General features: G+C 35.8%; 2 protein-coding genes across 6 annotated transcripts; one reads left to right on the forward strand and one right to left on the reverse strand.

Annotated features, from left to right (window-relative positions):
• On the reverse strand, window positions 1-12,396 carry fhip2a (FHF complex subunit HOOK interacting protein 2). The gene is made up of 17 exons (XM_058795803.1): window positions 12,256-12,396; window positions 11,039-11,117; window positions 10,768-10,937; window positions 9,145-9,249; window positions 8,923-9,045; window positions 8,575-8,823; window positions 8,289-8,485; window positions 7,634-7,748; window positions 7,378-7,454; window positions 7,065-7,257; window positions 6,147-6,319; window positions 5,056-5,199; window positions 4,851-4,941; window positions 3,871-4,014; window positions 3,418-3,558; window positions 3,004-3,107; window positions 1-2,789 (listed from the first exon to the last, which is right to left on the reverse strand). The coding sequence occupies exons 1-17, from the start codon at window positions 12,298-12,300 to the stop codon at window positions 2,678-2,680; spliced, it is 2,262 nt and encodes a 753-aa protein (XP_058651786.1). The 5' UTR covers window positions 12,301-12,396; the 3' UTR covers window positions 1-2,677.
• On the forward strand, window positions 12,061-27,076 carry zfyve21 (zinc finger, FYVE domain containing 21). 5 transcript variants are annotated; one of them, XR_009273924.1, is made up of 10 exons: window positions 12,258-12,366; window positions 13,240-13,393; window positions 14,607-14,657; window positions 17,416-17,584; window positions 18,192-18,267; window positions 18,355-18,446; window positions 21,239-21,289; window positions 21,669-21,799; window positions 25,691-25,794; window positions 26,588-27,076. XR_009273924.1 is itself a non-coding variant. In XM_058795807.1 (9 exons), exons 2-9 carry the CDS (start codon window positions 13,268-13,270, stop codon window positions 25,724-25,726), a joined length of 732 nt encoding a protein of 243 aa, XP_058651790.1. In that variant the 5' UTR covers window positions 12,061-12,069; window positions 13,240-13,267; the 3' UTR covers window positions 25,727-26,379. The 5 variants fall into 5 exon arrangements, 4 of the variants coding, with proteins under 4 accessions (XP_058651790.1, XP_058651788.1, XP_058651787.1 ...); XM_058795807.1 differs by lacking the exons at window positions 12,258-12,366; window positions 26,588-27,076 and adding an exon at window positions 12,061-12,069 and having other exon boundaries at window positions 25,691-26,379; XM_058795805.1 differs by lacking the exon at window positions 26,588-27,076 and having other exon boundaries at window positions 13,243-13,393; window positions 25,691-26,379.

The following is a 27,076-nucleotide window of genomic DNA, read 5'->3' on the forward strand; positions in this document are numbered from 1 at the left end:
AAATTTGAAGAAAGCAAATGTTTTAATTAGGACGGAGTGAAACGAATTAAAGTAAGCCACAGGACACAGCAAATCTCTTTAGAGAGATTTACAGGCCCAGCAGAATCAAGCAACTGAGATCACATGACATTTCATCCCTAATATGGTAACCGGTTAACTTTGTTCTTCTAAAAAGTGTCACATTGTGACACCATGGCAGTGGCGTTCAAATTCAACAGAAGATCCCTCCTGACACATCTGACAAACGAGTGAGCTACATCTGTACAAGTGATGGGAATAAATCAGTCAAGCAGAACAGTGATTGGGTCAAAGTAGATGAATTACATATTCAGAGAAAACAAAAATAAGTTTACAGCAGAAAGCTCAGAATCATTTTAACCAATGGAATACATTGCTTTACAACCTTTTTTTAAAAAATAAAATGGACAGTAAAATAAAGACCAATTTTTCTTAGATGTATAACTCAAAACCAAGATCGCAGGGGTTATAGGCTATAACCAATTGCTGCATTTAAAATAAGGCATCACAAATATCCCCATAAATAGGCAAAAAAAGACAAAAAACAAAAACAATGGAAGGTCAGATAGAGAAGGAATATGCTTTCCTCTGCTGCATATTAACAGATATGACCTCGCATGCATTTCACACCAGACATCACTACTGTTATAACTGTACATTTGTATATACACAGTTCTGAACTCGGTATAAAATGTGCATGATCAAGAATTAAAAAAAAAAAAAAAAAGATGCATTATTTTTCTCTCTCTGAAGCAGTCACGTTGCTCCTATGATGATACATCCTTTGGTTTTAAAGAAAATATAATTAAAAAGACAGACTTGTAAAATGCATAAACATATACTAGTGTGCAATTTTTGAAAATAAATGCAAATCTTCACACAATGCAGCTTTAAATATACACATATATTATGGATGGAAAAATGCAAAGTAATAATTGCGATACATAAATCTAAACCCTGTAAAGATTGTTAAATAAAGCCAAGATGCCAAGGCATTGTGAGAAGGCCCTGGAAACCAGCCGTTCAAAAATGAAAATAAAAAACCCAACCCTATTTCAAGCTGTGCCTCTTCTTTGCCAAATGTACACGGTGTGCATTTAGCACAGCATGTCCTTTACAAAGAGCAGGAGCAGATGAAGAGAGCAGCCTGATGAATAACACTATTGCTGGTATAATACCACACTGCCACATAATGCAAACATACAATGTTAAAGATCCCTCATATGGAAGCAGCTAAACTCTAAACCAGCTGATCGTTTCTGAGCTTTAAAAGGAATAGTTCACCTAAGAATTAACATTTTGTCATAATTTACTCACCCTAATGTTGTTCCAAACCATTTTCTTTCTTACATTTCCATTCACTCATAGTGATTTTTTGCTACCAAGCTTTAAAAAAGCAAAATAAAAGTATCATAAAAATGATTTATATTACTCATGCACTATATTCCAAGTCTTCCTAATTGTACAATAGCTCTGTGTGAGAAAAAGACTGAAATATAACTCATTCACTGAAAATCTTAACTTATGAAATTTCCCCTATTAGTTCACACAAACCTATCACAACTGCTTTAGACAACTTGGCATAAAGCGCACAAATTAAATGAACCATTGCTAGGGTACTTTTTGTGTCTATCACTATTCATGTCACATCCATTGCATGTTGTTTCATAGAAACTCTTGGGTTTCAACAACGTAAGGACAAATACATTATCATTGTTATGTTAGGTGAACTATACCTTTACAATTATTTTTTAAATCTATAATAAATACGTGATGATACAGGATGAAGGACACAGCTACTGTCTAGCTGAGACCAAGGCACACACCTAACACGTCAAGTTTAACAACTAAAATGATTTAGGAACACTGTCAGGAACATGAAGGATGAAGCTCTCTGGGGATGCACCAGTGGAAACCGGTTTGAGTGCAAATGTGCCCAATCTCAAATCAATCCAGACCGCATTGCCTCCTGTTCACTTAAAAGAAAAGAGTTGGTAAACGCAACAAGAAAAAAAAAATATGAGAGGATTCACTTAAAATGTTACTCGTTTTTTGGTTCTCCAATTATTTAAAAACAGATAAGACTTTGAATCCGGAGTAATTTTTCATTACAAATTAACTTCTGTGTTGCATTTGATATTTGTATCAGCACTATTTTTCTCAGAAGAACAAAGAACAACAATTGACAGTATTTTTGATACTGCAAAATGACAAACAATAATTAATAATTAAATATTTAATTTAGCACATTCAGCTTTTTTCTTTTTTACTTATTGTATGTTTTCATTACTGTCATCGAATTTAAGTCGATTTGTTTTTGTACGTTTGAACCCAAATTTTTGGCATTAAGTTTTTTAGTTTTATAGTTTTTTCTCTACATGTCAATGCTACAAAATCCTCTCCAGATGGGCAGTTCCACAAGAGTCACAATTCTCATTACGAAGTTCTCCTCTCCGGTGCCTTTAGAACAGTACGCTCAGTCAGATTTATGGAAACATCCCAGAGATAACGCGAATTAAACATCCTTGAATGCGAGTCCTGCCGCAGGCAGCAGTCTGCGCTGAGGGATGAGTGCAGTAGGGTTTGTAGTTCCTGTGACATCCACCCCCTTTCGTCTGTTTATTCATCTGTTTGTGTCCTGTGCACAGTGGCGAGAGGATCAGGGGGAAGTGGAGGCGGACGCATGGAACTTAACAAACGCGATAGCCGCGAGCTCTTTGCAGAACTCCTCCAGAACAATCACCCCCTCGAGCAAAGTCACGTGATCAACGCTGTAAGACAAAGATGAACCTCTTTATCACAGAAAAACAGATACTCAGCAAAGAAACTCATCTATTTTTAGGCTGCACAATACATAAAATGTTCATATATTGAATAACAATATAGTCACATTGTTTTAAGATTAAAAACATTAACACTGTTTTATGCATACATGTTTGAAAATTGCAACTTTTGTGCAAATACATACATGCATCTAAGCCTTACCTCATCCCCTCTGGCTCTAGTCCCAGAAGTCTCTTCCTCACCAACAGGAGTTTAGGGGTGAAATCAGGAATACGGTGAGTTCTCAACATCAGATCGCCAACCACCTGATCAAAGCATCCATTTAAACAATAGTTTAAACAGTCTAAGAGGTTTCTAAATAATAATAAAAAAAATCTAAATGAATCCTGTCAGAGTCAGTTTAATTGAAACCATCCAACAACAATCCAATATGGTCATCATCATCAAAGGATAGCGAGTAATTATATAATGATTAACATACAGTCTAACAGGCTATATGAAGAAGCCCATTAAATAGGGCAGGTTTGCTCTTTGAAAACTGCAGAGCTAGGATCATTGTGATTGGCACTAATTGTGTTTATTGTAGTGTTACAGTGTGGAGGACAGCAGATGTACCCTGACGATGACTGAGAAGAGAGACCTGCAGCCCGGTGCCAGGTTAATGTAAGGATCCAGCAGGTACTCGTGAAGATGAGCATGAGGCAGCAGAGACAGCTTTGACAACACAGACGTCACCTGCAGGTTAACATCATACGGCTGGATGGAGACACAGAGACCAAGAGAGACATCAGCAGGGCATCCAACACTGATTTTAGGATTGCTTAAACAAAAATAAAATGTATAACCTATGTAAAGACAGGGAATGAGAACTCTAAAACACTATACAAGTATTATGGAAGTAGTACATAGAACTTGTACACTATATTCCATATCTCCTGAAGCTATATATATATTAGATAGATAGATAGGGGATATAGTGCACTAGTGCAGCTATACTGATAATTTGTGATGCCTTTTTGTTATGTTGTCACATATATCAGTAAACATCTTAGGTTCACGTTCACACACCTGATCGAGGATTCGCCCCATTCTGTCAAACAGGACTTTGAGGAAGTGTCCCTCAAAAAAAGGACTGTCCAGATTACACTTCTCAAAGGGTTTTGGACTGCTACGCCAGTCCCACCTCTGACAAACTCCACAATAGTCACGAAACTGTCAACATACAGCCAAATATGATGATAATCACATTTAAACAGGAAAAAAAAATTATAATACAATTTATAAAATATATATATATATATATATATATATATATATATATATATATATATATATATATATATATATATATAAAAAACACACTCACAATGCAGCAATAATACTGTATTAACAACAGCAGTGTTACTTCAAGAGTATTTGAATATGGATAAAAAATAAAAAACATTCACAGCAACCTACTGATGTGATTAGGAAATCACAGCACAATAAATTCACAATGATTTACATAGCATTATTATAATTACTTTATAAACACTGGCTGCCAAACAGATAAATTCACTCCATTGGTTGTGACAATGTTAGTATATTGTAATGCATGCTCAAATAAACAGCGATTTTTATAGCACCACAAAACTTTCTTTTTCTTCTTTAATGTATTATAATACATCTTATAATAATTGTAGCACACTTTTATTTGGTAGTTATTTCATTTATGTAGTTCTGTAAACCCTCAACTTAACCTCATGAATGAACAAAAGAAAATATACTCAAAATAATCAAAAGTTGAAGTAAAAATTCAATTAAAAAAAATGTTACATAAAAATACAGTATTAACCCCAGAGTGCTACTTCAAAAGTATTTGAATATCCATAAAAACAAATTTGAATATCCATAAAAAAATATTTTATATTTATTCAATCTTATCTTTATCTCATATATATTTGTTTAATTATAGAATTATATCATTGCACGAGAGCATTGGTGAACTAAAGCTATGGAATATAGCAAATATTTACTCTTTTGTTATTTTTATTTTATTTATTTCTCACCTGTCTGTGTGCATCTCTCAAGTAGGTGTCATAGCCTGTGCCCTCAACCTGATAGGATGATTTTGCCTCATCAGGCACCAAACACAGGAAACTACAGGAAAAGCACACTAAATTATTACCTGGGAAGTTTTTATCTTGTCAAAAGATGATAAATCTGGCACATCACAGCTGGTCAGAAGTGACATGGAAGGGTGTCCTGCAGTACCTGTTAACTATTTTGTGAACCTCAGTCTTCCCATCAGGCTTTGTGTGTTCTGTGCTTGGTGGTGGAGAGCAGCTTAACCAATCGGGGCTGGAGAGTCTGTTATCAGGGGAAAGATCTGAGAACAACGGGTCTTCTTCAAGATCTCTGGGGAAACGATACAAAGCAATATAATTAGATGATTACATGCATGCTACATCTCACAGATAGAGCTGTTTCGCTGAAGATACACAAGAGATGACCTAAGAACAAAAATCAAGTAGGCTACAGTATAAAGCACCAATACAGCAAAATTATTAAATGAATAAAGTGTAGTGCAATGCCACCATAATATAGTTTTCATAACATAGTTCCATTTATATTATAATGAGGGACTATGGATTCATGTCTGGCACGTGTTTGATAAATTAGACTTATGTTATTTGGAAGAACTGTTTATTCAGATTATTATTACTAATAAATGCAACTACTTCTTGAACCATGTCTTTTAAATGCTGTTATCAGCAATCCTCTCCAGTTTGTGATTCAGAACAAAAGCTGAATCAGTATGAATGTACCACTGCTTGCTCATTCATTTCTCAAAGGCATGAAACACTGTTGTGTTATGCATTCATTTAAAGGTAAAGTGTGTAATTTGACACTTGTCAAACAGGTTTTCCCAAACACTCTCCCTGTTTGCCATTGATCTCCAAACAGTGCATTGGTCGTGATAATGTTGGTATGTTACAATGCACGCTCAACAAACAGTGTCACAGGGACTCCGTGCTAAAGTTTTCAGAGGAAGTCACTCTACAGATGGCTTAAATTATAACTTATATTAAGATTAAAAAGTCTTTACACCAAAAAAAATTTAATAGAAATTACACACTTCACCTTTACTTACTCAAAACCTCTAAATCCCTTCACAAACAGTATCATTATACAACATCCAACAACCAAAACACATTTAAAAGTATCACTTTGGTTGACATGCAATTAAGTTTTATTCATTCAGAAATTGCAGTGCATTTTGATCTTGCATGTTCTAGAACCATGCAGACGCATCGACCAGAACGATCTGGAAGTTTAGCAGCAGTGGAGGTAGCAGCTCTTACACGGCGTCATGCGGTTGGCCGTTCTCCATGTGTTCACGCTCCTCTCGTTCCTCTGGCTGTTTGTTTTCTGTGTAGTTGCGATCTTCCAAGCAGCGCAGCACTAGGTTCTGCAGAATGTGCTGACATGGTTTCTGCAGCAGGTGCTCAAAGAGCCGCAGGGTCATGATACTTATCTACAACCAGACACAGAACCAGAACTACATGAATATAAAAACATTAAAACTGCAGCAGATCTATAATGAGTTATCCATCCAATGACAATATGTGACTTATTTTACAGAAACTTATCCATAAATATTTATATTCTATAGAATTTTGTATTTCCAACTACTCTGTAACGGTGCGTTTCCACTACAGCGTCAAATCTGCGCTCAGTCAATGCTACAACGCCACTGCTTTGGGGCGTGTCAAATTTTGGGCTGAGCATGCCTCTAAAAGCAATGTTTACACCCTGTTTGCGTTTCATCTTCCTCTTTTCACAGCGATTGGTTGTCGCCCAGCGTTTTTCGCTCAAAATTAAGCGAAAAAGTTGAGGAATGCCCAAACTTTTTGCTGCTCTCAACTCTTTCTCTGCGTGGCTTTCAATCCCAAAATGCATCACGCAAGCGTTGAAGCTCAACTTCCATAGGAATGAATTGAAAACGCTCGTTCCGCTGCGCTCGCTCCGTGCCAGTGGAAACGCACTGTAAGATTTTAATAGTTTCCATGATTTTTGCAGGTCTAGAAATCACAATTTTAAAAATCCATGATGGTGGAAACTTGATTTATAATTAATGAGACATTGTAACCATTCAATAAAAAACATACATATAAGTAAATTACTACATTTGAAAATGATAAATAGGTAAACATGAATGAATAAGTATATATGAATGAATGGAATGCATCAATTAACACAGTCATGGCAGCCAGGGTTACCTCATCTGACAAGTGGTCACAATGTTCTATGAGTCTGTGTCTCAGGGGATGCTGGGTAATGCCGGCAGGTGTCTCTGGTCCCGTTTCCTCTCCCAACAGGAAGTAAACGGTCTCCTGAAGCAGGGCTTCTGATGTCACCTGCCTGATGATCCTGTTTAACAGGGCTGTTGAAGTCAGAATGCCAACCTCTGACCTGGAATGAGTCAAAAATTAGAATGTACGAAAAAGTACATGAGAAAGGAAACAATTGTCTGGTGTAATTGCAAAGAATGTGAGACTAGTAAACAAACCTGAGATAGCTTACATAACTTACGTTTGCATTAGCTGAGGCTCCATTACGGCAACAAAGAACCGCTCTCTCACGGCCTGGGCCAGAACTGCAGCAGCCGTCTTAACGTTAGAGGAGCAAAACACAAACATGTTACAAAACAAACTCCTCGATCTGTAAATTTTCATCATCTGATTTAGACAAAAATATCCATTTATATGTTCTTGCAATTTGTAGACAGACTGTTTGAGCATGACTCAATAGTTACTCATTTTCTGGTTTTTGATTGAATTGTCTTTACCTTCTGTGCCTCTTTGATGAGCTGATCACAATAGTCCAGCCAAGATAGGAAAGAAATAAGTGCACGTTTGCCTGCAAAAGCTGCAGCATCTTCTTTTAGATTATACACATCCAACCTACAAATACACACAGACTCTCAATAAACATTCAAAAATGTTCCATGCATCTTAGGCAATGTAGTAAATATTCATAATATATGTGTGATGATTTTGCTGGCAATACAAATAAATTATGATCATAATGATCACAATGATCTAAATGCATTAAGCAATAGTACAGCTATTTTAATTTTAATTATCTATTTTAATTGTTTAGTTTTTGATTTAAATTAAATGCAGAAAACACAGAAAACATGCATAAAACATTACATTTTATATTTAGTTAAAATATTATATGAATTTTACTTCTTGCATTAAACATTATACATCTAACTGGCAAGAATGTCTGTTTGGTCAAAATATATAATAAACAGCAAAATATAATAATAATAATTATTATTATTATATTTTATAAATACATATACAAAATAACAAAAATACAGATTACAAATATTATAAATATTGAAAAATATTATAAATAAAAAATATATTTATTTTAGTATTACGCTTAAAACATAAGTATTAACAATATAAGTATTGGATTAGAAAATCATGTACCCCCAGTTTACAGACTCCACAGTTTCAATGTCAAGAGGGTCCATGGACTGGGGAAGGGCCCGGTAGAACTGTGCCAGCCGGTCCGTGAGAAGTTGACTGAGTTCGGTGTTCTCTGTGAGGCATTTGGCTGCAGCTGGTTCAGGCAAACTGACTATCAGCATCAGACCCTCGCATGCCTTCACCACAATACGCCCATCCTGAGAAAGAGACAAAATCAGTTAATACTCATAGAATCAAATTCATCAGGACGGCTTGTCTTGTGTCAGAGACTAAGAGCTACACTTACTGGACTCTTAGTGAGGTTAAGAAGTGAGCTGACTAGGTTGTAGTTGTCATTGTTTGGCAGTGTAGTGTGGACGGAGGATGGACTAGCTTCCCCTGGGCTGATGGCTCGACAGGCTGCTGTTTCTTTCAGTGCAGATGTGACCAGACTGGGATTTTGGTTTTGGTGCTGTCCCGTATCTGGAGAAGATGGATCCTCTTTCACCAAATCAGCTCCACCGTCTTTAGCAGCATCCAACTTTTTATTCTTATTCTGGAGAAACACATGGAGACATGCCAATGGGAGATATAGCCACTGTGCCATAATATATGCTGCCTACACAAGCAGAATCCATCTCTCTCAATCACTCACTTCAAGGAAGAAGTTGACGAGGTAAGGGTCCTGCTTAAGTTTGGCACAGACAGTACACAGAAACTGGATCTCTTCATTCTCTGTAGGAGCAGCCAGAACCTCGCCACACAGGCGGACCAGTTTCTGAGGATACACAATCAGATACATCATGCATGGCTGCTTAAACATTTAAGACACTTTTTACATTTAAAGTGCAAAGAGTTTAAAACTAATCCTGATCACCTGTACAGGTCTGTGCACGTTGATGTGAGGCAGGAGTGGTTGGCGAATTCGACCCAACAGCTTGGTGTAGAAACTCAGAACCTGCTGTTTCATTCCAGGAGGGCACTGACGAGGAGCACACAGGAGACAAAAAAAAAAAAGACAAGCCGACTCACAGGTATTAAGAAAACAGTTTAGTTTACAATCATTTAGTTTACACCACCATTCAAAAGTTTGGAGTCGTTTGATTTTTAATGTCCTTGAAAGAAGTCTCTTTTGCTGACCAAAGCTGCATTTATTCAAACAAAAAAACAAAACAAACAGTAATATTGTAAAATACTATTACAATATATATATATATTTTTTTTTTTGTGTAAAGCATTACACAATTTGTATTAGGGTTATTTGATGAATAGAAAGTACAAAAGAACAGCAGACATCTTTTGTAACATTATAAATGTCTTTAATGTCACTTATTACCAATTTAATGTGTATCCTTGCTAAATAAAAGGATTTCTTAAAAAAAAAAAAATAAATGTACCCACCCCAAATGTTTGAACGGTAGTGTATGTCAAATCATAAGATCAATTAATTTATTGCACACCATTAATACTGTCAGTAGGCAAAGTTTGCAGATCTTGCAAAAGCTAAAAAATTAAATTATTGCACATGCGAATGGGTTAACATGATTCTTTTTTTTAACATATTTTTTAAATCTCAAATGTGAGCAAAACTGAATACTACTATAATACAAATTAAAATAATGATGTTATTTAAATGGTAAAGTATTTCTACATTATTTTATAGTATTCCATGTACCTTGCATGTAAGTAAATACAGAAAGAAATGTATACATACATATATATATATATATATATAGAAAGTCCTTCTATGCCACTGAATGGTTAATGGCTAGAAACAACATAATATCTTCTAGAATTAATAGTGCGGTCACAGGTGTGCATTTGTCAACATTTAACAACAGCTTTGAACACAGATCACCAAATTAGCATTTAGAATTAGAACTATCCATTTTATAACAATCTGAACCAAAATATTTGTTGAAAAATACAGGTGTTATTTAGCTCATCAACAATCAACTCAACTCAACCATGCCATAGTACTACATTGATTCCCATTTAGATTACTAAAATAAATGATGAGCTACAATATTACAGTTCGTAAAGAATGATTCACGTTATCTTTCAATATAAATCCTCTTAACAACAATAACTTCTCTGCATTCTGTTTTACACAGCCAGGAGTTATTTTCCTAATGAATCAAAGCAACTGACAGTCTCTCTTACTAAACATGACTCACAGTAAATGAGTAAGTCTCTACTGGCCACACAATTTAGAAGAGTCTCTTTGCTCTGTTCCAAAACCTAGTGAGCTGCCCGCATAGGCAGCAATTTTAAGTATTGCATAATCGTAAATGACACTAAGGCTGTTTCAAAATTTAGGCATGATTATGCTAATGGAAACTCTACTGAAACAAATTGTTGAGTGTGCGAGAGCTGAGTTGCTGCATAAGAAGGTTTTGGATCAGAGCCTTCTAAACAAAAAAGCAATCAAATGACATTCCTAATATTTACAAGTCTGCAACTGATAGAAACCAGTACTAATTCTAAGTAAAACACTCACATCTGCTTTGCCCAGGGTGTAGAGCGTCTCCAGGATCTTGTGATGGAGAAGATACTCCATACAGGGTCCCGTCTCTCCTGACTCTCTCTCCCTCTCCTCCTGGGTCAGAATATCCAGCATCTGCTCCAGATGGGAGGGAATGTTGGTGTCTGTCACTGGGGCTTTGTCATCTACAAAAACATGAACAGATGATGATGACATATGGTTCTTTGGTGTTAAAAAAAAAAAAAGAAGCCCAATAAGCAAGACTGACTATCACTGCATCTCTTACCTGAGGTTTCTATGTAATAATGTGTGATGGCCTTCCAATGATAGACAAAGTCCTCTTGCAATGGCAGTGACGGCGCAAGCTGAATAACAAAAAACAATCATAAAAAAATAAATGCCTACAATATGATATGCATTTTACAGCAACAAAGCAGATATGTGTCTACTATGATACAATATACTGCAATGGCCCCTGAAAGATTTGGACATTTATGTCTGAAGGTCACTGTATTTAATTTATAATCTGCAAACAAATGTTGCTTTTCTCAAAATAATAACTTTTGTAGAACTTTTTGTCAGCTACTTTTAACTGGTGTTTTGCTGAATTTAATAGCTGTATTAAGTTATTTTGCCGCAATTTCACAAAATGATGACAAAATAAATTATGAACATGATTCACTAACATTTCAAACAACAAAAGTGTCACATTACGTTTAACTTCATTTTGAACAGTGTATCTGTTGTTTAGAACCTAACAAATTTATTTTTGAGAAACATTTTCCATAAAAAAAAATAAACAGTACTTGAGCGATCTATCCTTCAAATAAATGCAAGCCGTGTTGACATTTTAACGCTTTTTGGGACACTGTGTAACGTATGTGCATTAACAAAATACACTGTTTTTATTTTTCCGGGGAATATGAACATGACTATATGTGAATATGTGCATTTAGATGTTACCATGTAAAGTAATGTAAAGACAGTCGTACATTTGTTTGCGTGTCATAGTAACAACCGTTTTGTTTACATCCTGCATATGAGCTGCTAGCATGCTAACTGGCTAACGCTGATTAACTTAGTACAATTCACATTATATAGCCAATATATCGTGTAAAACGTTATAAATATCACTTTATATTTATTAAAACCCCAAAAGGTTTGCGTACATGAAGACCTTTAGCCAAAACCAGCCGAGAATTGCGCAAGATTTAGCACAGCTGCTAAAATGCACAGCAAACAAAGGCTTAATATGTCCCGACCAATCATAAAAACACAGTAAACGACCATCGAGCGGACACACACCCTTAAACACACGTGAGGAGACAGTTAAAGCAGTTTCAGGTGTTTTGTCTGTCATCTGTTATTTATTACTTAAGCTGCTAGCTCATGTGTTTGGCTAACAGGCCTTCAGCACATCAACACTAACCGACTCTCACTTTCTCATTTTCCTAGTCAAACAGTCATTTAAATACGGTCAGATGTAGTTTTAAAAGCTCTTACCGCCTCGACAGCGTGCTGTAGGATGGAGGTGAATTTGGAGAACATGTTGTTTTTGGACAGGAGGAGTTTTGCTCTGGAGATCTCCTCTCTCTTCCCTCTACTCCTTCTGCGGTGATCCAGATTGAACACTTACACTAAAACACACTTGAATACATGTATACCGATAGCGCGCTAGTGTGTATTTACATTTGAACACACACTGTAATGCAGGTTAAGAAAAACACCAACTGCCACACTGAAATAATAATGTGAGTTTGTCTTTTTAAGGCCACGGTGGCACTTTCATTGCGCTCGGACAAACACTGAGATGACTTCTGCCAAAGCACATCAGACCCCCCGGCAAACTGAAATATATATATTAATAATAATAAAAAAATATATAAATAAATCGATATTCAGTTACATGCTGTACGATATTTCCTTTTATTGGACATTTTAAAAGCGTTGAGAATTGTTCAAAAATTGAGAAAAAATATTGTAAATAAAAATGGACAATACCTATAATGAAAGCCGGGGCATTGCACAGTTCTCTGAACAGGTCACACATCTTTTTAACTGTGTGCATTTTGTTGTCGTTGTTAATAATAATAATAATAATAATAATAATCAAGAGGACTTTTATTTTAAAATCAAGGACTCTTATACTGTCGCTCCAACTTTGTAAGTTACAGTTACCAGTTTTTTTTAAAGGCTTATCTAAAATAAAACATTTATTTTAAGTATTGGCTTAATGTTTCACTTGGCTTTAATCTGATGTATTTTGGCATTCGGTTGGCTACTAAATACTTTTTTCAGGCCGCTTCAGATGGACAATACAAAACATTGTTAGAATTTAGGAAAAATTGTGTTCTGATTTTAGATGCTAATATTTAATGTATTGTTATTATTATTATTATTATTCTAGTGAGATGAGGGACTCTTATGCTGAAGGTGTGTCTGTGTGACTGGTAGTGCTGCTGATGTCTGCACTGTTCTTCTCCACAGCAGCAGCTGCGCACTCATAAACACAAACATGTCCGCGGTGCCTGACGGCAAAAAGCTGGTTCGGAGCCCGAGCGGACTCCGCATGATACCGGAAAACGGCGCTTTCACCAGTCCGTTCTCCCTGGATGAGCCGCAGTGGGTTCCGGACAAAGAGGTAATGAATATTGATCACAGATTATGGCTATGATGATGCTGTGGTTGGTCTGTCTCTACCTTTGGGCGTTGTTTGCTTAGGCACCAAGAGCCAGTGGAAAATATTTTGTAAGTTTCTCAGATGGTCTTATAAACAAAAAAGATGACAAGACTTGGATCTTTTGAACAGATTTGATCTCAGATGCATGCAAATGAATGCATCGATGTGGTTTTTACAGTGTGTATATGAGCGAGCATCCCCGACTCTGGGCAACCAATGTGTGCTCTTCATAGGGGTAAATTGATTTTTGGGGCGTTTGTCATGAAACAAACTTTGTGCAATGCTTCTGTATGGCGGAAAAGCGACTGTCAAATATTAGGTAACGCCCACTTAATAATATTCGAAGGTATGCAGAAAGTGCTGACGCACAAATGCATAAATAATGGTACATTTTGAATATTTTGCCATCATTTACTCGCCCTCATGTCGTTCCAGTTTCTTTCTCCTGTTGAAAAAAAAAAAAAAAGAGGAATTTTGGTAACCAAGCAGTTGTTGATAGCCATGGATACTATGAAAGTCACTGTCTGTGTGTAATGGTGTGATTAAACAAAGATTAAGTCAAGACGTTTTAAGAAATCCCTGTAGGAAAATACTCACAGAACCAAGGCACTGTTGCACTCAAGTTTTACCATGCTTGGTCTATATAGAAGATTGGACAACTTTACATGGGTTTAGCAAGCAATTTACCACACTACATTTTTTGTCTTGTAGCAATGTAGTGTTTATTTGAATGTGTCTGGTGCAGTACCTTGCCCCACAGATCTCTATTGTAAGCACTACTGTAAACTATGAGATGAGTCAAAATAATTTGATCTTCGTGGGAGGAGCACAAAGCTGTACTATATTATGTAAGCATGTTAATAAATTACAAAGCTCATGGCATTTAGCGCTGTGTTGGCAAGAATATGTATTAAATGCTTAGACATGAAAATGTGATTAGACCTGAGACCAGAACTTTTTTTTTTCTCTCTTTCTATTTAAACAGTCTGTTCTGGGTTGCTGTGGCTGGTGTCAGATAACATTACAAAAATGGATGTTTTGCCATAACTTTCTTATGAAATGTTATTGACTTGTGCAACATATAGAGTTATGAATGTGTTTGATTTTTCTTATATTTGTGCTATAAAGGGCATTTAAAGAATTTAGGTTATTTTTGATTCTTATCCTCTCTTAGTGCCCCAGATGTATGCAGTGTGACAATAAGTTTGACTTCATCACCAGGAAGGTAAGCGCATGGGCCCATCATGTGTCAGGAGTAATTTCAAGTGACAAGTCCCTGTTTAATTTGAAGTTGATTGTTGCTCATAAGTGGCCTTTCCTACATCTGGATGTCCTAGTTTTATTGATGGTCTTTGTGTGTAACTTTTGGAAATCTGTTTACAAATGGGATATATTGATGGCAAATGACTTTTGACATTTGTCATTTGACAATTTGAATTGAAAAAAACAAAACAAAACAACAACAACATATATTTATATATGTATATGCCTGTATGTGGGTGTCCCTCATTTTGGTAATTGCCACATTTTGTCACTGTTCATTCAGTTTTGTTACATCCCTACATTAACTGCTGAAAATTGTAATTGATTGAATTTTACGGGCTTTGTTGCTTCAAATCTATGTGTATGTGTGAACGTCCCTTTATGAGTGTCTTCCTTAAGCTTTAGCAGTTTCATTTATTTTTTTTCTCAAGTGTCTTTGTTTTTAGTTTTGCAATAATATGCCGTTGCAAGTTTTCCTTCCTGTATCCTTTTTTCTCATTCTTTTTGCAGCCCTGTTCTTCCTGACTTTGTTATGTGTCTGAATCTGTCTTTGTGGTTATATGATAGTTTTCTGTGTTAGGGCTTAAAATTAAATCCATAATAATAATAAAAAATATATATACATGTGCATCTCAATAAATTAGAATGTCGTGGAAAAGTTCATTTATTTCAGTAATTCAACTCAAATTGTGAAACACGTGTATTAAATAAATTCAATGCACACAGACTAAAGTAGTTTAAGTCTTTGGTTCTTTTAATTGTGATGATTTTGGCTCACATTTAACAAAGACCCACCAATTCACTATCTCAACAAATTAGAATACTTTCATAAAAAAATTTTTTAGTGAATTGTTGGCCTTCTGGAAAGTATGTTCATTTACTGTATATGTACTCAATACTTGGTAGGGGCTCCTTTTGCTTTAATTACTGCCTCAATTCGGCGTGGCATGGAGGTGATCAGTTTGTGGCACTGCTGAGGTGGTATGGAAGCCCAGGTTTCTTTGACAGTGGCCTTCAGCTCATCTGCATTTTTTGGTCTCTTGTTTCTCATTTTCCTCTTGACAATACCATACATAGATTCTCTATGGGGTTCAGGTCTGGTGAGTTCGCTGGACAGTCAAGCACACCAACACCATGGTCATTTAACCAACTTTTGGTGCTTTTGGCAGTGTGGGCAGGTGCCAAATCCTGCTGGAAAATGAAATCAGCATCTTTAAAATGCTGGTCAGCAGAAGGAAGCATGAAGTGCTCCAAAATTTCTTGGTAAACGGGTGCAGTGACTTTGGTTTTCAAAAAACACAATGGACCAACACCAGCAGATGACATTGCACCCCAAATCATCACAGACTGTGGAAACTTAACAATGGACTTCAAGCAACTTGGGCTATGAGCTTCTCCACCCTTCATCCAGACTCTAGGACCTTGGTTTCCAAATGAAATACAAAACTTGCTCTCATCTGAAAAGAGGACTTTGGACCACTGAGCAACAGTCCAGTTCTTCTTCTCCTTAGCCCAGGTAAGACGCCTCTGACGTTGTCTGTGGTTCAGGAGTGGCTTAACAAGAGGAATACGACAACAGTAGCCAAATTCCTCGACACATCTGTGTGTGGTGGCTCTTGATGCCTTGACCCCAGCCTCAGTCCATTCCTTGTGAAGTTCATCCAAATTCTTGAATCGATTTTGCTTGACAATCCTCATAAGGCTGCGGTTCTCTCGGTTGGTTGTGCATCTTTTTCTTCCACACTTTTTCCTTCCACTCAACTTTCTGTTAACATGCTTGGATACAGCACTCTGTGAACAGCCAGCTTCTTTGGCAATGAATGCTTGTGGCTTACCCTCATTGTGAAGGGTGTCAATGATTGTCTTCTGGACAACTGTCAGATCAGCAGTCTTCCCCATGATTGTGTAGCCTAGTGAACCAAACTGAGAGACCATTTTGAAGACTCAGGAAACCTTTGCAGGTGTTTTGAGTTGATTAGCTGATTGGCATGTCACCATATTCTAATTTGTTGAGATAGTGAATTGGTGGGTTTTTGTTAAATGTGAGCCAAAATCATCACAACTAAAAGAACCAAAGACTTAAACTACTTCAGTCTGTGTGCATTGAATTTATTTAATACAAATTAATACAAATTATTTCACAATTTGAGTTGAATTACTGAAATAAATAAACTTTTCCATGACATTCTAATTTATTGAGATGCCCTGTATATTTTAGTTAACATACATCAAATTGTAAAAACCCCTTTCCTCAAAGATAACACTTTAGACATTATACTAAGTAACTTTACAACTACATGTCAACTACCAATCTTTAGAGTATTAGTAGACCATGATATCAAATTTCTCATACTGTTATTTTGATTTTGGTCATATCACTTATTTATGTTTGATAAAGGGATAGTTTAGCAAGAAATAACAATTCTCTCATCATTTACTCATCTTCATGTTATTCCAAAACTGTATGAGTTTTTTTCTTCTATTAAGTGCAAAAGAAGATATTTTGAAGAATGTCGGTAACTGAACAGTTGACTGTAGCCATTGACTTCCATAGTAATTTAATTTGTTTTGAGTAAATGATGATAGAATTTTCATTGTGGGTGAACTGTCCCTTTAATTTTATCTTGCTATGTTTAATGCTTTACTATTTTGTAGCTGTTGTGTGTTTGATTGAATTGTGATGGATTTAAAGCACTAAGTGTTTCTTCTGCGTATGTCAGCATCACTGTCGGCGCTGCGGTCGGTGTTTCTGTGATAAATGCTGCAGTCAGAAAGTGGCTCTTCCCAGGATGTGTTTTGTGGATCCGGTGAGGCAGTGTACGGAGTGCAGCCTCATCTCACAGAAAGAGGTGGAGTTTTACGACAAACAGCTTAAAGTGCTCACTGCCGGTGGGTTGAACAAACACACACTCAAATGCTTTTAACTTGAAACCACTGACACACTTACCCACTTTTCCAATCGCAGACACATTGAAGTTTATGATGTTGCTAAGTAAAGGCCATGGAGAGCTTACAGTAACTCATCCAGTAGCTTACTTTAGTGTACTCTGACTTAATGAGTAATCCTTTACCTGAGACTCAACTAAAGTGCTAAATTTTGTCACTGTGTTTGCATGAGTGTGTGTTTGGAAAAGGTTTTTCTGATGGAATCGGGTAAAACACAAAGACCGTGTTCTGTGATCACAACTAGGAATGCATGATATATTGGTACCATTTATAGATTTTTTATTTATTTATTTATTTTTTTATATTTTTCCCATATTGAATATTAATTTTGCGTGCTCATTTGCCCTATTTTATGCATGCCTATTTTATCTGCAAACATTGATTTTTGAAGATGTTTATTAATGCAGTGTGTCTGAAGCGAATGGCTACTTCACTTCTAATTTGGTGCTGTAAACATTCATGAGCTCTTTTATTTATGTAGAAAATGTTTTCAAATACATTAAGTCTTTCCACACACAATCTTACAGCCTTTTATAACCTTGCATTGTAGGAGGAACTTTCCTGGTCAGAGTGGATTCCTCAGAGAAATCAGAGACTATGGTCTGCCGTTTGTCCAATAATCACAGGTATGCATGTAAGAACCCACAAATGTACCTCTTTAAATGTGATCCATCCTGTCTTGAATCGCTCTATCTTTTTTTTTCTTCTATCAGATATCTCTTCCTAGATGGTGAGAGTCATTTCGAGGTGGAGCTCTCTCGCATTTCCAGTATGCAGGTGTTGACTGAGGGCTCAACCCCAGGAGGTGAGGCTCTATGTGGACAAACTTTTCACAGCAATACAAACATTGTTTTTTTTTTACTATTCTCTTGATGCTAGCCAAATGTAATGACAAAAAAACAGGAGCCAAAACATTTTACTGAGTTTAGAACATTTGACTACACATTTGTTGATACTAAAAACCTCTCTGAAAAGTTACATTACATTATTTTTATGCATCTGATCGATGCTTTTATCCAAAGCGACCTAAATATACTGTTCAAAAGTTTGGGGTCAGTACAATTTTTAAAATACTTTTGAAAGAATCGCCATGCTAGCTAAAGCTGCATTTGTGTGATTAAAATGCAGTCAAAACAGAATGTCTAAAATAACTGTTTTCTATTTGAATGTATTTTTTAAAATGTAATTTATTCCTGTGATGCAAAGCTGAATTTTGAATTATTTCAAACTGAGGTCATTCTAATATGCTGATTTGCTGCTCAAGAAACATTTGTGATTAGTATACTGTAAATGTTGAATACAGCTGTGCTGCTTAATATTTTTGTGGAAACTTTTAAATTTAAATGAATCAATTTAAAAGCACTGCTGCTAAACTATAAATCCAGGTAGACTTACTAGTTGTCCTCAATAAGCTAGTTGGTTGTTGTTGGAATTAGCGAGTGCTGAGTCTGTCTGGGAATCACACTGCCCACTTTTATAGAGCATCATTAAGTCTTCCTATTAGATTGTCATAAATTACTTATAATGGGCATCTTTTCCGGGTGGATTCCAGATGCTCAGAATTTCCCGTAATACCAATCAATAAAGACTTTTACTGCCTCCATTCTGTTTCAGAAGAAAGTGAGGTTTCAGCATGAATCTGGTCTTGGGGATGAATCTGGTCTTGGGGTTTGTTTTTAAATATGAATTCTTGCATGTAGATATAAAGGAATATGATTATGAGCTGAGATTTATTTTGTTAATACAATATGTTAGATGGACAATGTGATCTGATCTGACTCTGATAATGTGATCTAGAGAGATTCTTTGAAAGCTTCACATATGACACATGAATCTTCAGATACTCGCATGAATATACAATTGCTGCATTGATTTGTGCTTTAACTGAATGCTGATGGCTATTAACATTGCACTGTAGTACCGAGTGAACTTAATTCTATACAACAGACATATACACACTATACAGTGGCCTCAGTAGTTTTTTGGACACTTAAGAATGTCTGAATGTCACTGCATTGGATATAAAATATCAAATCTTTCTCTGAACTTGAACTTCACATTTCGGAGTCATTTTTTTGCAGTGACTTTAAAACTTCCAGGTAGGGGTGGGCGATATGGCAAAAATATAATATCACGATATTTTTAAGAAAAATCACGATTAACGATTTTATCACGATTCTTTGTCATGTTGGTTTTACTATTTTGCAAGTTGTCTGAGCATTACAGCCAAACTAATTTCCCTATTATAAAGACAAAACCTTTCAAGATAACAAAAATATTAAAAAAGAATGGTGGATATTTAGGCCAAAGTGGGCGAAGATAAAAATCTTTGTCATTATTTTATCTTTGTTATTAAAAAATGAGAACAAAGATACACATTACAAATACACATACTATACAAATAAAACAGTGTTTTATTTTCAGGTACAATAGGTGTATTTCGCAGGAGCATTCAAGAAATTGAATCAACAAATATAAAAATAAAACACTATATAGATTGATTCCTATTAAATCAAATGTATTAATGTTTTTCAGCCAAGAGTAGTGAGTGATTTTTTTCTCTTTGTGTTTTGGTGTTTTATTAACATTGAAGGAATAATTAACCCCAAAATAAAAAGTGTTTTATATTTATACCATCATTTACTCACTCAAAAGTTTCTTTAAACCTGAATGAGTTTCTTCTGCTAAACATAAATGCTGTTTTGAGGAACGTGGAAAACCAAACAGTTGCTGGTCCCCAGTGACTTATTCCATATAGTATTTTTTTTTTCCCTTCTATCAAAAGTCAGTGTGGACCAGATACTATTTGGTTACCCACATTCTTCAAAATATCATCTTTTGTGTTCAGCACAAGAAAGAAATTAATACAGGTTTGGGACAACATGCGAGATAGTAAATAATGACAGAAATTAAATTTAAGGTGAACTATCCCTTTAATGACAGTCGGCAGCATGTTCAGTACTGCCCCTTTAAGACATGCACGCATCAATATACAGAGGCACGCATCCGTTTTCTCTCAGCTGTTTACTTACTCATTTTAGACATAAGCAACGGAGTCTATACATAAACCTTGTGTGTTTTGACAGTATTAGTGCACAAGATAACTTGGTTCAGTAATCAGGCGCTTTTTGACAGGCTTCAGCACGCGCGCTTCGGGTGTACGGGCTCAGAAAAAGCGCACGTCAGACCGACGCGTGAATAAAACCTTTAACCGGCAAGGCTTTAAAGCAGATCCGAATAATGTACAGTATATTGAGACGGAGGAATAAGAACTGCAGCTGATAGAATGTGCGCTGTAGCACGATACTACGGCATTTCTTCAAAAGCAGATCGTGGAGACATTTTTATCTTCCACGATCAAAAATCGTCATATCGCACACCCCTACTTCCAGGTGATTTTTAAGGGATGTATGAAGTCAGTTCACCTTAAATTCACACATAAATGCCATTTTAGATATTTTGTAATTACGTTACCTGACTTCAAAAACTTCTTGTATAAGCTTCTTATGATGCAAACATACTCTTGAATACACTATATTTCTTTCCTTTTAACATTCTCTTTTTTTCTTTAATTTCCTGGTTCTCTTCTGCATTAAGAGAAAGATATATGCTCGTACACGAGCTTGCTGGACAGTCAAATATCTGAAGGTCAGCTTCCCTCTATCTCTCTCTTTTATTTTTCTTCTTCCTCGTCTAAAATATGTGCCATTTAGTTTGTTTTCCTTGTTGTTCCCTTCATATGATGTAAGTAACATCGCATGCACTCATTTCCTGTGACATGGGTGAAAGTAATAGTGTCAAAGCAAGGCAGTCTCATGAACGGCTGCATGTGCATGTTTATTGTGATGGTCCCTCAGACTTCTGGTGTTCAAGACATCATGCTATTCATGGTTTCCCCATCATTTATGTTTGCTGGAGAGATTATAGTTGCACTTAAGCACCATGTTACTGTCACATTTTTGAATCACATCAGATAAACCCAAATCTTTGTGTGCAACCCCACCACTGACCTTTGACCTGTTTTTAGGGGGTTCTCTTCGAGCCAGCGGCATGGTGCTTCAATACAAGCCACCAGGATCTCAGAACCTACAGCTGCTCCATATGGACATTGCCGATGACAAGCGCATCGCGTCTGCCTGGCTTGCAGCCATGCATAAAGTAGGTGTGAATAAAGGAGTGCACTGTATAAAAAAATAAATAAAATAATAATAAAATTTATTTATATATATATATATATATATATATATATATATCAGTCATGGCCAAAAATATTGGCACCCTTGCAATTCTGTCAGAAAATGCAACCCTTCTCTCAGAAAATTGTTGCAAATGTTTTGGTATTCACGTTTATTTCTTGGTTTGTTTGCATTGGAACAACACAAAAAAACAGAAGAAAAGTCAAATCGGATACAATTCTACACAGAACCCAAAAAATGCACTGGACAAAATTATTGGCACCCTTAACTTAATATTTGGTAGCACCCCCTTTGGAAAAAATAACTGAAATCAGTCGCTTCCTGTAACCATGAATGAGTTTCTTACACCTCTCTACTGGAATTTTGGACCACTTTTCTTTTGCAAACTGCTCCAGGTCATTCAGATTTGAAGGATGCCTTTTCCAAGCTGCTGTTTTGAGCTCTCTACACAGGTGTTCTATGGGATTCAGATCTGGACTCATTTCAGAACTCTCTAGCACTTTGTTTGTAACCATTTCTGAGTGCTTTTTGAAGTGTGTTTCGGATCATTGTCCTGCTGGAAGACCCATGACCTCTGGTGGAGACAGTTTTCTGACACTGGCCATTACGCTGCGCCCCACTGTTGTACTCTGTGTCTGCAGATCAGCTTGAATTTGTTTGGAAGTTAATCAGGGTTTTTTATCCACCATTCGAACAATCTTTCGTAGTAATTTTTCATTAATTTTGCTCTTCCGTCCACGTCCAGGGAGGTTAGCTACAGTGCCATGGGCTGTAAACCTCTTGATGATATTGCACACAGTGGACACAGGAACATTAAGATCTCTGGAGATGGACTTGTAGCCTTGAGATTGTCCATGTTTTTCCACAATTTTTTTTCTCTCAAATCCACAGACAACTCTTTACACTTCTTTCTTTCCTCCATGCTCAGTGTGACACTCAACAAAGGTTGAGTCAGTATTTCTCCATTTTAACTGGTTGCAAGTGTGATTACTATATTGCCCACACCTGTTACTTGCCACAGGTGTGTCTAAATACAAATTACAGGAGCATCACAATGCTTGAAAAGCAATTATTTCTTACAATTTTGACAAGGTGCCAATAATTTTGTCCAGTCCATTTTTGAGATCTGTGTGAAATTTTATCGAGTTTGACTTTTCTTCTCTGTTTTTTTGTGTTGTTACAGTGCAAACAAAAACAATAAGCACGTGAATACCAAAACATTTGCAATTGGAACAATATTCTGACAGAATTGCAAGGGTGCTGATATTTTTGGCCATGACTGTGTGTGTGTGTGTGTGTGTGTGTGTGTGTGTGTGTGTGTGTATGTATATACACTGTGTGCAGAATTATTAGGCAAGTTGATATTATGGTCATATTTTTTTGCCAAGAAAATTTTACCAATTCCAAACCACATCAATCTTAATAACTACTATTGATTTTGTATTTAATCATTTCTAAGTTATATATAATTGTCCGTGAAGGCTGAAAGTCAAAAACTCCTTATTTCAGGTGTGCAGAATTATTAGGCAGGTTTTCTTTTACAGATAAAATGAGCCAAAAAAGAGATTGAACTCAAAGTAAAAAAAAAAAATTAAATAATTAACGTGTCTTTTCTTCTCCACCTGTTTTTTCTGACCCTGCTGACCCAATGAGCATTTAGCTGCCCAATGATCATGCCTTAACTTTGCTAATTCTATTATTGAATTAGTATTGCATCCTTCTCATGGGCATTTAATTATTTAATTTTTTTTTTACTTTGAGTTCAATCTCTTTTTTGGCTCATTTTATCTGTAAAAGAAAACCTGCCTAATAATTCAGCACACCTGAAATAAGGAGTTTTTGACTTTCAGCCTTCATGGACAATTATATATAACTTAGAAATGATTAAATACAAAATCAATAGTAGTTATTAAGATTGATGTGGTTTGGAATTGGTGTAATTTTCTTGGCAAAAAAATATGACCATAATATCAACTTGCCTAATAATTCTGCACACAGTGTATATATATGTATATATTATACACACACAGTGCCCTCCAAAAGTATTGGAACAGTGAAGACAAAATTGTTCTGTTGGCTGTGGAGTCAAGACATTTACAAATATGATTAAAAGATGAATATGAGACAAAACTACAGAATGTCACATTTTATTATTAGCCGTTTCAACACATACATGCTTTACCAAATAAAAAGAACAGCACTTTTAGAGTTCATCCCACCATTTGATGCGAGAATAAGTATTGGGACAGATGAACTTAATCTTTTACATCTGCCTTAAAAACTATTATTTTGTTGCGGATCCCTTGCGCACTATCACAGCAGTGAGTCTGTGACCCATAGACATCACCAGACTCTTGGTCTCATCCTTTGAAATGCTTTCCCAGCCTTTATTGCAGCCAATTCCAATTGTTGCTTGTTTTGGGGAGTTTCTGCCTTTACTCTCCTCTTCAGCTGGTGAAATTCATGTTTAATTGGATTTAAATCTGGAGATTGACTTGGGCAGTCTAAGACTTTACTTTTTTTTTTTTTGCCCTGATAAACTCCTTGACTGAACTGGCAGGGTGTTTTGGGTTATTGTCCTGATGCAATATGAAGCACTTCCCAATTAATCTGGTGGCATTTTCTTGAATATTGGTAGGCAAGATGGTTTTGTACTCTTCCAAATTGATTCTGCTACTGTCATCATACATTAAGTCATCAGTAAAGTTGAGATGGCCTGTTCCAGAGGCAGCCATGCATGCCCATGCCATGACACCACCTCCACCATGCTTTACAGATGAGGCTGTATGCTTGGGATCATTGCAGTTCCCTTTTTTTCTCCACATTTTTTCATCAGGTTCATCTTTGTCTCATCGGTCCATAAACACAGTTCCAAAACTCTTCTGGCTCACCTTTGTGCTTTTTTGCAAACTCTAATCTTGCCTTTCTATTTTGGAGTTGGTCAGAGGTTTGTTTCTTGCTGTGTAGCATCTGTAATTCTGTGTCAAAGTCTCCTGAGGACAGTAGATTGTCAGAGCATCACCCCAGCTTTCTGGAAGTTGTTGGTGAGTTTACAGACACTTCTTTTAGGATTCATTTTCGCAGCTTTTATGATTTGTCTGTCACCAACTACTGTTGTTTTCTCAGCCGATCAGGTAGTTGTTGGTTGCTGGTGGTCTCCAAACTCTTGATTTCTCCATGCCCTTTGTTTTTGCTATAGCTCTAACTGACTTCCTCTTTTCTTTTAGCATCCAAATTGCTTGCTTTTCTCTCAAAGTCAGCTCCCTCATCTTGTTGAATCAGCCAATAATAAAATATGACATTCTGTAGTTTTGTCTCATATTCATCTTTTAATCATATTTTTAAATGTCTTGAGTCCACAGCTAACAGAGCAATTTTGTCTTTACTGTTCCAATACTTATGGAGGACACTGTATGTGTATGTGTGTGTGTGTGTGTGTGTGTATATATATAATATAATATATAATATAATATAATATAATATAATTTTTCATCAATCAGAGATGCCTTTGATATAATTGCAGTAATTGTAATATTCCTAATTTTCATTTTATAGCAAAATCATTGTGAATATATCCTAAATATTTACTATAATCAAAAAATATCTAAAAACAAAACAAAAACATTGCCTTAAATAAGTCAATTTAAGGCAAATCAACCTTATGTATATTCTGTTTAAATAGTGAGAAAATCTCCATAATAATGGTATCATAGCAGTTGTAATATTAATCAGCACAATTCCATACATTATTATGTCCCTGGTATCACACATCCCTAGTCATAACTAAGAGAGGATTTTGAGGATTCCTCAATATTATATAATATTATGTTTTCTATTCCCTGTTTGTCTTTAGGCTGCCAAATTGTTGTATGAATCAAGGGACCAGTGAAATGACACAGTTCTGGAGACAGAGAAGGATGGACAAAACAAAACGGAGGAGAGAGAGATCAAAACCAAGTATTATGTGTTATTCAGTCTTACATGTACTCTAAGATGCTTGTATGATTTCTATTCAATCTTTTGCTTCTACTCCCTGTCGAGACAGACTAGATTTACTTACAACCTCTCTGTCTGTGCCAAGGGGAGGACCAAGTTTTCCGACGACTCTCGTGCAATATGGACATGTATGATAATATATAAACACCATTTAACAGATGCTTTAAGTGTAGTCTCACGTATCAAAGTTTTGTAAACAAAATATATTTTGTCAGATATTCTTATTTTAACACAAAATGCTGTGTATCTACTTTTTACTGCCCAAGTATTTACAATATGTAGTTTTGTTTTGTTTTTTCTTTCTTAACATTTGAAACACTTTTGGAATTGTTTTTCCTACACTACAGAATGATGTTTCGGGTCTTCATTTGTTAGTAACGTGTATGCGTCTGCAGAGCAAGATTTCCCTTTTTTTTAAGAAAACTGAAATTAGAGCAGCCAGATTGCCTGGACTCATATTACACTTTGTTCTAGGTCATCGGGTTTTGTTTGCTAATTTTCAATTTTCAATGTACACCAAATAAACATCTTCAGTCCACGACTGACCATTTTTTGTCTGTGCTAATTTGCTTAGTTTTTCATTCAAATTAAGTACTCTGCTAAAAGCACATTAGAAAATGATCTTTAGTACAGTACTCATTCATTCTTGAAATCTCAAACTACTAGATATTAACATTTTGTATAAATATATCTGTTGCATACATATTTTTTTGTGTGTGAAAAATGACACATTTAATTTTTGTTTGTGATGCAGAAACATCCTCTTTGCGACAGATGGCAAGTTTCATTCTTCCTTCTCACAGGGCTGTTCTCATGATGGACTGCTGCTGCCCTCTTGTGTCCTGTACACAATAGACCAGAAACTGAAGCTTACAAAAACAAGAACACTTACCATATTACCACAAACTCCTTGAACTTTCATGCTTTTCCGTGTTTATACATTAAAGATGAAGAGTACAGTTTTTAACCACCTAGCAACAACTTGCATACAGCAATGGCACAGTGACAGAAATTACACAGAAATTAATCTTTAAGTGTCTTATTAGCAGATATACATATTTATTAATTATTATGCATTTAATAAATAAATAAAGGTGTAGATAATGATTAAGGTTTTTAATGTTTCCTATGCAGGTTTTTTGTTTATTTATTTTTGTCTATGAATGTATTTATTTAATAAATTAAATGGAAAATGTCACTGCTTTTCTGACCCACCTGATGAGTGTATCGAGAATAAAACTTC

Source organism: Onychostoma macrolepis, chromosome 13, assembly GCF_012432095.1.
Source record: "Onychostoma macrolepis isolate SWU-2019 chromosome 13, ASM1243209v1, whole genome shotgun sequence".
In the NCBI taxonomy this organism is placed as follows: domain Eukaryota; kingdom Metazoa; phylum Chordata; class Actinopteri; order Cypriniformes; family Cyprinidae; genus Onychostoma; species Onychostoma macrolepis.